General features: G+C 53.4%; 1 protein-coding gene across 1 annotated transcript in view; it reads left to right on the forward strand.

Moving 5' to 3' along the window:
* Positions 1-1030: 1030 nt before the first annotated feature.
* MXRA7 (matrix remodeling associated 7) overlaps positions 1031-10273 on the forward strand; it is a 29842-nt gene continuing 20599 nt past the window's right edge. The window contains exon 1 of the mRNA XM_007454402.1: positions 1031-1339. Within this exon, the coding sequence (XP_007454464.1) occupies positions 1031-1339 (309 nt within the window). The remainder of the gene's footprint in view (positions 1340-10273) is intronic.

Below are 10273 nucleotides of genomic sequence, written 5' to 3' on the forward strand. Positions count from 1 at the left end.
AAAAAAAAAAAAAAAAAAAAAAAAGAGGCACTCACTCCTTCCAGCATCTTGGCTTACATCAGATATCACTGTACGTTTTCTAAAAAAGTATTAAATGCATCCTCAACAAAAACCGGGACCCTGGTTTTTCACTATTAGGCCTGTGTTTGGCATGATACCTTACAAACTTTGTCCACTCCTTGTTTTTTTAAAAATAACTAGAGCAGGGTTTGCGAGTGGTAGGAAATAAAGTTTTTGGTTACAGTGCATTTGTTTCCAGCATACACTGTTCAGTGACACAGCCCTGGAAGGGTCTGGAGAAACAAAAACAGTAGGCTTTCCCCTCATTCCACCCTCCTACATTCCAGAATTATGCGAAGAAGAAAGACAGTAGGGGAAATAGAGTTGACCCACGGCACGTGGTGCTGAATTCCTGAAGCCCGTCTTTGGGGGCAGCCTCCATACCCTGAGGCCTGTGTGGAAGGCCGCTGGGTCCAGACCGGGAAGGGGCCTTCACCGGCCAGCACCTAGAAACGTCCTCTTTGTGAAAAAGTATCAAAGCAACCCCAAGGAGTAAAAGCAGCTGGTGACGTGTCTATAAAGTGGCTAAAAGTAAGCAGAGTTGGTGTTTTCATTGTCTTACGGGCAGTCCAGAGCTACCGTCTAGTGAACCCTCCTGTCTTTACTTGGCCCTTAGCATTCCCCAGCTAGCAATTCCAAAGTGCTCTAAGATGACTTGCTCGGGTCTGAAATGATGCCGAAAGGGCCCCGCAGTACTGGGTATTTCAAACTGCTTTTCAAAAGGATCCTAAGCCCAAAGCGTCAGGCCTGCCGAGGCAGGGAGGGCTCGGCCCTTCTCGGGCCTCAGGAGCAGTTCCCAAGGGGCCAGGGCTCTGGTCCCCAGCATCTTGGGTCACCCCCACCCCGGGTCCTGGGAGGTCGGGGGCGGGCAGGGGGCGGGGCGCGGCGGGGGCTCCGCCCCGAGGCGGGACGCGGCGCAGCACGCTCCCTCGGGGTCCCAGCGGGCGGGCACTCGGGTGGCCGCGGCGCGATGGAGGCGCCGGCGGAGCTGTTGGCCGCGCTCCCCGCGCTGGCCACCGCGCTGGCGCTGCTGCTTGCCTGGCTGCTGGTGAGGCGCGGGGCGGCCGCGAGCCCCGACCCCCCGGCGCCCGCGCCCCCGGAGTCCGCGACCCCGGCCGAGGCCAGCGGGATGCCCGCGCCGCTCGGCCCCCGTGCGGCGGAGCCGGCAGCCGCGCCCGAGGGGCCGGGGGAGCCCACTCCGCCGGACGAGCCCACGCCGCCGGACGAGTCCGCGGCGGCGCCGGCGGAGGCAGAGGAGCAGGCCGCCGAGGAGAGGCAGGTACGGACCCGCCCTCCCGGGCGCCCCTTCCCACTCTGAAGCCAGGTACCCTCCGCGGCTCGGCGCCCCCTGGCGCCCCCGGCAGAGCCGAGAACCTGGGCCCCAGTCTTGAGCCGGGCTGCCTCAGGGAGGGCAGGAGCCCGCGGACGGCAGGAAGGGAAGGTCCCGGCGTGCAGATTCAACGCCCTCCTCCCCGAAGTGTCGCCGAGCCTGTCGGAGTTGTGTTTTGTCGCCTGGCTGGCTTTCCTCTTCTTGGCCTCTCCTCCCCCGGCACGGGTCATACCCCACTCCCCACCCCTCACCCTCCAGCCCACGGGTTCCCAAATCCACGTGCATGTGGCTTGTTTCAAAGGTTGCAATGACAGTTGTCTTGATAGTGGAAAATATAATACTTAAAGAAAAGAAAGAAAAAAAGGAAAGCTGCCTTTTCTTTTTAGACTAATTTGAAATCCAGATTCCTGAGTCATTTATTTGTGAAACCCATTGGGTGGGACTGAAAGAAAGGCACCGGACAGTTGCAATCCTTTTTATTGCCGTTTCCAAACTGCACGGCGCTTTGCACACTCCCCCATGGGCTGCAGATCAGTCGGGCCAGCGTGCAGTGAGGAAGCAGGGTAAGGCCCTCCTGCGGCACAGCTGAGACCCCCAAAGCCTCCCTCCTGCTTCTGCAGTCCAGCAGCTCTGTCCTGACCCCGCGGCCGCCGTCTTGCTTCAGGATATCCAGATGGCCGTCTCATGGCTTGTGGGCACTCCTCTGCCCAGCCCGATACACTTTTTCCGACGTATCTCTCTAGATTGGAAGCCTAGTTGCCAGGCGTGAAGCCACGCACCTTCCCAGGACTTCAGCACCCTTGGCCCTTCCAGGCCACCAGCAAGGGTCCAGAGCCTGATCAGAAGGCCTTGTTCTGACTCCTGAGGTCCCTTTCTTGGAAGGGAGGATGGCCAGGACGGTCAAAACTGTGAGCAAGCTGCTTTGGTGCGTTGTGACCATGTCTGCAGCTCCCACTCTGAATTTTGCTGGACACAATGGTTTATACTGGAGAGAACCCTTGCGGGGAGGAGGAAGCAGCGAGGCTGGGCGGAGGCATTTCTCTTTGCTGAGTAATTGTTCCAGACCCCCTGTGAGCAGGCGCTTTGCTTGACAAGCGGGTGACTAATTGTGTCATTAGAGTGTATTCTGACCAGCCTGAGGAGAGCTGCTGTATTCATCCCAGGGAGCATCGAGGCCCTGTGGTTCTTGCTGATCTCACCTGTGGTGATGGCAGATGGGGTTTGGACGTGTGCTGATGTGTTAGGTTTGCTCCCATATTTAGGATTCTCTTGGGAACAGGGGAGGTATAGGGGCTGTTCCCAGGCTGCCACTTGCTCTCAGTCAGCCCTGCTCCTAGAGTTAACACAGTGGCCACTTTGCACCCAGAAGCAGCTTCTGGACTGAAGTTTAAAATGTTCTGTATGGAATTCCCTGGCGGCCCAGTGGTTAAGACTCCACGCTCCCGCTGCAGGGGGCCCAGGTTCGATCCCTGGTCGGGGAACTAAAATCCCGCATGCCACATGTCGCGGCCAAAAATAAATGAATAAATAAATACATAAATACATAAATAAATAAAATGTCCTTTAGTGGTGCTCAGTCATCTCCATCCTCTGGGTTACAGCACTTCTGAAAGAACTTTCTACAAGGCCTCTAGGCTCTCGGCAATATGATATCTATGTAAGGGGTTTAGTGGTTCTTTAAAAAGCAGCCCTGGTTTGCCTCTGGCTGGGAGAAAGCAGGTCCTGTGAGGGCGAGTGGGGGCTTCGAAGGACAAGGCACCTTACGGAGGCTGGTGTGGTGGACACAGCCTCGGAGCCGGTGCGCTGCCACAGCAGACGACTGTGACGGTTGAGGCTTGTGCGTCCCTCCTTCCTCTCCACGGCCTGTCCTGACGTGATCCACCCAACGGGAGAATTAAGTTTAAGTCCACTTCCTCCTTTGGAGGTCTCGCCCTTCCCTTTTGGGTTCAGGTCTCCAGCCTTCTCTGAGCTAGCAAGCCCACGTTGACTCCAGCTGTGCACAAGGCCCTGGGCCAGGTGCTGGGGGACACAAATATCCACTGTTACCCATTCCCCCGCCTTCCCGGTGGTGGGATTACCCCGAAAGGAGCTGCTAGGAATTGTCTGGAAATGGACTTGGGCATTTTCGAGAGCAGGTCCCACTGCTTTCTTCTGATGATCACACTGCCCAATCCTGGAGAGCAGACCGGAAGGCCCACTGGGGAAAAATAACTCAAGTCTGGGTTTGGGAAAGCAGCACAGACGCCCTCAGCCAGCCTCTCCCTAAGTGAGCCGCAGCAGTGGGAGTGGAGGGGGGGGCAGCCCCAGCTGCTGAGAGCGAGCGGGAAGGCACAGCCCCAGCCCCCGGAGAGTGGCGCTTAACTCACCTCTCCCCTCCCCCCTGCTTTTTCCATTCCAATCCAATCGCCTTCCTTCTTGGCGAGGCCTGGGAGGCCTGGGGCAGCTGCTGCCCACGCTCACAAAGCTGATTATTGAGAAGGATCCAGAGCCCAGGGAAGCAGTCTTCCGCTGCGGCTGCGGGTCATGGGGAAGCGTCCCCTCGGCGCAGGAGAACCAAATCGCATGAAGGGCCTCCATGAGCTGGGAGGCTGAACTGGGACTGAAGAAATGCGGGCAGAGCAGCCAGGGCAGAGAGGCCGAGCAGAGGGCAGAGTTGTATTGTGAAACCTCTTGTCATTTCTCTCCGAGGGATTAGTGTGGGAGCGGGCAGGGGAGGGGGCGGGCATGCCCCAGCATGCCCCACCCTCACAAAGAACTATGGAGCACAACGTCAAGAACAGGAGCTGGTCCCTTTTAAGCCCAGGAAACGGTGCTTTTTGGGTGCTGAGGTATAGGTTCGGATTTTAGGATTTGCAGGCCTCTTACCTAATGGAGATGTGGATTCTAGCAAGGCTGTATTGTAGGATACCAAACAGTGGTCATGGGCAAAGGGTCAAGTGTCATTCAGTAGTACTAGAGTCAAATCGCTCTGTCTGTGACAGGACTCAGACATCCTGGTGCTCGGGCCCTCAGTCTACTCAGATATGGAGTAGGGACTTCCTATAAGGCAGTTGGCCAATGTCACAGGCAGGGGGACTGTTCGAGATTGAAGGAGACTAAAGAGACAGGAAAGACAAATGAAATGCCTGATCATTGATTGGATTCTGGATTTGGGGTCGGGGGATGGAGCAGGGGTGTGGGGAGCTATAAAGAATATTTGGGGGACTTCCCAAGTGGTCCAGTGGTTAAGACTTCGCCTTCCAATGCAGGGGGTGCAGGTTCCATCCCTGGTCGGGGAGCTAAGATCCCACATACCTGGAGGCCAAAAAACCAAAACATAAAACAGGAGCAATATCGTAACAATAAGACTTAAAAAAAAAAGAATATTTTGGAGATAACTGGATCCTGTGTCAAATGAATGGTTTATTAGATCATTTTATTGTATCGATGCTCACTTTCTTGAGTGTGATGCCGGCATTGGACATGTAGAAAAATGTCCTTGTTCTTAGGAAGGTGCATGCTGAAATGTTTAGGGATAAACATGTCATGATTCAAATAGTCCCGCACACAGATCATGGGTGTGTATGGAGAGAGAGTACAAAGATGGATGGAGAAATGTTAAGGGTTGGTGAATCTAGGTGAAAGGGTGTATGAGTGTTCATTGTATTATTCTGTCAACTTCTCTGTAGGTTTGGAATTTTCCAACATACAGTGTCGGGAAAAAGGAACCCAGTGGGGAATTTCTCAGGAAACGGCTTGGTTTTTCGGGCACTCTAGGGGTGCTGGTCTGATTGAGCTGCAGAGCCTCCTCTGTCTGCCCTCGCCATGCAGCTGGGCCCTGGTTCACCTTTTCTGAAGTTATCTTGCTGTTAAGGTCCATCTTGTCACCAGCCTTGTCACCGCAGGCCTGCCCCCCGGGAGCTGCAGAGCCCCTAGCCCTCCCAGAATGATCAAGAAGCAGGTAAATCCCATCCCCCATCATCTGTCCTGAGCTTCATTTATTTTTTTTTCTTTATTGTATTTTCTTTTCTTTTCTTTTTTTTTTTCATGTCCTGACCTTCGTGATGTCAGCACGACTCCACCTTTCTGTTCTCTTAACAGAAGCCAGTTTAGTGGAGGCTAACCGATATCTGGCAGTTGTTCATACCACTTTGAGTCCACTCGGGCTGCTATAACAAAGTACTGTAGATTGACTGGTTAAAACAACAGACATTTATTTCTCCCAGTTCTGGAGGCTGAGAGTCCAAGATCAACGTACTGGCAGATTCGGTTCCTGGTGAGAACCCACTTCCCAGCCAGCTGACAGCTGCCTTTTTGCTGTGTCCTCACACAGCACAGAGGACACTCTGGTGTCTTCCTCTTCTTATGAGAGCCCTAACCTCATCATGGGGGCTCCCACTGTCATGACCTCATTAAACCTAATTGCCTCCCCTAGGTCCCACCTCCGAGTACCATCACATTGGGGGTTCAGCATATGGATTCTGGGGGATACAAGCAGTCTGTATCAGATCTAGTGATTTTCTGGGGGGGGTGGGAAACAGAAATAATCCAAATGTCCATTAATTAGGACACTAGATTAGTAAGCAAATTGGTAGAAATAAGTAAGGAAAAAAGCCGAACACAAAACAGGAATTATGTCTTCACAATCATCACAATGATGTACATCAACTAAACAAGATGACGCAGAGGGCTGGAAGCAGAGTTCCGCGTTTAGAACTGCAAGAGGGTATGTTTTGTAAAGTTCTTTAAGCTCATAATTTTTTGTCATATGAGAAAGAAGTTGGGGCTTTCCTAATAGCTAAATTTCGTTCATCCTTTCAGAGATAGAGTCTTGTTTGCACATAGAAAATGTAGCTGTCAGAATTTTTCTACTTAGTGGGAAGACCTAAACTCCTAAAGAACATGCTTAAGACGAAAGCTGTCTGCCTTCAGAGAGTTAGAAATAAAACATTGAGCGTGTTCACTTTTAGACAGTTTCTTTTTTGTAGTCTTTTCCTTCCCAGACCATCGGCCCAAACCACAGCGTGGGAGGGGTGAGATCAACTTAGACCCTTGGTGGACGTTCTTTTTGAGAAATGCCAAGTCCCTGGTAGCCAGAGCATTTCTGGCACAACCTGAGTCTGAGCGCACTCGGTTTGCCCCTGCTAAGGACAGATAAATGGAAGAGGCGTCCAGAAAGCCCCTCCTGTCAGGCCCTGATGCGCGGAGAGAGCTGTTGGCTGCCATTCTGATTGCCTGCTGCCTGATCAGAACCAAAAAAGGAAGCCTGGGATGCTAATAGCAATCATTCCTTCTCTCTTGCCAGGGAGGTGGGCACATGGGTCACTTTCTCCTGGCCAAGGTGGCTAAAGAATAGCTAATGAGATTAACTAGCCTGAAGGAAACCCAGTGCAAGAATTCATGGAACTTTGCTTATCTAATATTTTTGCCTCTGAATAGCCTTAGGACTTGGGGAAGTCACTTAACCTTGTAGATTTCCCATCTACAAAATGAAGGGGTTGAACTAAAATGATGTCTGATACCTCTGTAACAGTCTGGGACTGTCTGCTTTCTAGTTGTCAGCTCTTGTTTCATGGCCTGGGTAGAGTGTGTGTGTGTGTGTGTGTGTGTGTGTGTGTGTGTGTGCGCGCGCACGCTCGTGTTTTTTTTGTTTTTTTTCTTTGTGTGTTTGTTTTGGCTGCATTGGGTCTTCATTGCTGCGCACAGGCTTTCTCTAGCTCTGGCGAGCGGGGGCTACTCTTCCTTTTGGTGCACGGGCTTATCATTGTGGTGGCTTCTCTTGTTGCGGAGCACGGGCTCTAGGCTTGTGGCTTCAGTAGTTGTGGCACACAGGCTCAGTAGTTGTGGCTCGTGGGTCCTAGAGCGCAGGCTCGGTAGTTGTGGCACATGGGCTTAGTTGCTCCGCGGCATGTAGGATCTTCCCGGACCAGGGATAGAACCTGTGTCCCCTGCACTGGCAGGCGGATTCTTAACCACTGTGCCGCCAGGGAAGTCCATGCTCGTTTTTAGTATTTCCGAGTTAGAAATCCTTGCAGACATTGCTAACCCTCTGGGCAGTCTGGTTGAGACAACCCTGGGCTTGGTCTCAGCAAGGGCCTAATTCTGTGACCTTGGTATTAATACTCTTTCTCCTGCCCAGATTCTTCCTTGCTGAAGGCTCAGAGTCTGAGGTCAATCTCAAGACAAGAAAGTACCTCTGGCCCAGTGGCCTCCTGTGAAGATCTGTAAACCTACTCCAGGGTCAGACCATTCTTTGTCTTTATTCCTCATGATCTAAAGCTGCTTTCCCTTCCTCGGGTGGAGGCCTCCTAAGGAGATCTTAAATGCTGGCCCCCTACATTCTGTTATTGCCCTTGGAGTTAGTCATGGTCAAAATTCTTCAGCCTGGCTTTCCCCAACACAATGATTTCACTTCTTCTGACCCTCTCAGATCTGATTTGGTCAGTCCCTTAGTTTTCTTCCCTGTCCTTGACCTTATCTATTAATCCCCAAATTTAGAGACTAGAATTCAACCTAATACTCACTGATTGAGCGTTTGGTAGATGCCTGATTGCTGCTTCAGGGTTTTGTTTTTTTTTTTAATGAAGATTTTGATGTCCTCTAAATCCGATTTATAGGAACAGTGCCAAAAACTGTTAATCTGATAGGATTGAATCTGGCAGGCTGATGTCTGAGCCAGACAGAGTGTGTTTGGGGCTTGTGAATGTGCCCTGATTGGGATCTGAGGTCAGAGTCTGGGATGGTCCCTCTGGTCTGGACGTTTGGACACAACGCCCTACAGGCTGGCTCCTCATGCCCTGGGGCAGTGTGCAGCTCCTAAATCTCTCTCTCTCCCTCTCCCCAGCCCTGCCCCTTGAGTCGGTGGCTTAGCAGGTCCTCCCTCTCCTTTGCTCTTTGCTGGAAAAGCTCCTGCCCATAATATCAAGTGGAGCATTTACATCAGGGCCTGGACCACCACCGCCATCTCCCAGAATACACTGGCCACCATCGGCCTCCTGCTCTGTGGTTGATGGTGCCCAAATGTATATGCCCAGCCCAGCACCGTCCCAGCTGCCTCCCGGACACCTCCCCTCTGTTGTCTCATGAGCACCGCAGAAAGTCATGTCTGATAAGGGTGCCACATTTCTGTCCCCCTGGCATGCCCTGCACCTCCTCCCCAAGCCCAGTGATCTTCATCCCACTGAGAGGCTAGCACCACTCCCACAGCTGCTCAGACCAAGAGCCCACGTGTCTTCCTGGTTTCTTCTCCCTCTCCCGCCCACCCGCAGTCACTCCATCAGTCAGTCCTGTCACCTGTGTCTCCAGAAGGCCTCCTGCCTACTGCCACGTCTGCCCATCTTTCTGGCCACTGCTCCAGTCCAGGGCTCATCCGGCTGTTCAGTAACCTCCCAAGCGGTCTCCCTGCCTCCAGTGTGTACCCCACCCAAGCCCCACCCCGCAACCAACGTGCTGTCCATAACATAGAAACCTCATCTCCTGTTCTCCTGCTTACAGCCCCCAGTGGCTTCCATCGCTCACAGAATAAACTCCGGGCTCTTACCAGGGCCCCTGAGGCCCAGCAGGACCCTGCCCCTCTGCCTCTTCTCCCAGCTGCCCCGCCCCCTCCGCTCAGTACACACACACACACACACACACACACACACACACACACACACACACACACACACACACACACACACACACACACACACACACACACACACACACACACACACACACACACACACACACACACACACGCGCCAGGCCTGGCGCTGCCCCTCCCTTGCCTGGAAGACTCTCCCCAGCCTAGATCTTCACAGATTGCTCATCCTCCCCTTTCAAGTCTCTGTGTCCTTGGCCACCTTGGCGGATATAAATTCCCCCCAGTACATCGTCCCATCCGGCTGGCTTCCTTCTCAGCACTCAGTACGGGCTGAGATCATCTTTTATTTTAGCCTGCATTGTCTGCCGCAGTGGAATGTCAGCCCTTGAGAACAGGGTCCTTGCGTGCCACGTTCATGGCCACGTCCCCAGCTCGTACAACAGGCCCGGCGGACAAGCGGCACCCAGAAAGAACTTGCTGAATGAATAAGCTGCAATGACAACAAAAAGGAAAGAAAACTCTGTTGGTTCCTGCCGAAAGGCAGGTGCTGCCTCCTCGTAGGACTGCCCTGGGCAGCAGGGGTCTTATTTCTCTTCATGCCTGGCCTCTAGCCGAGGGCCTTGCGTGTCGCCCGCCTGCAGTGCATCCCTAGAGCTGTGTATTATGCCCCAGAGAGGCAGACGGCTCTGCAAGGTAGTCATCCCCCCAATGTGAGACGTGTTCAAACAGACTGGATAACTGGCAATTCATCAAAGGTTTTATCAACTGGAGTTTTGTACTGGGTAGAACCCATGTTAGATCAGTGGCTTTCTAACATTTTTTAATGCCCCGGATACCTTTTTCCCTCTTTAATCTTACACGGGAGGAAGCCCAGTGCACAGAGGAAAAGCAGAGCTGCTCTGGGTGAGGGTCTCCGCCCCTCTGCCCTTCCCCCTCCTCCTCGCAGTGGTCCCCGCAGCCCCTCCACTCGGCTCCAGGGCTCTGCCAACCGCGGGTAGGATAATAACATGAGCTCAAGACCGTCCAGGTCAGATCCTGTGATCTCAGAGGACCCCATCCAGACAGAGGAAGGAGCGGGGCTCAGGGGTGAACAGCCAAGGACAGGTCCTGTGCCCGAGGCTGTGGTCCCAAGGCTGACCCTACGTTCCAGCCCGCCCCCGCACCCCATGGCACGCGTGGTGGGTGGGAGAGGACGGCACTTGCCAGTAAGCCCTCAGAGACTGGCCTCCCTGAGTCTGGAAGCGGGAGAGCTTCGAAAGCCAGGGGTTGTTTGGATTGAACGTGGCAACCGTCATTATGGGGCTTTGGCAGGAAGAGCG

The sequence above is a fragment of the Lipotes vexillifer genome, unplaced genomic scaffold (genome assembly GCF_000442215.2).
Source record: "Lipotes vexillifer unplaced genomic scaffold, Lipotes_vexillifer_v1.1 scaffold518, whole genome shotgun sequence".
NCBI classification, from domain to species: domain Eukaryota; kingdom Metazoa; phylum Chordata; class Mammalia; order Artiodactyla; family Lipotidae; genus Lipotes; species Lipotes vexillifer.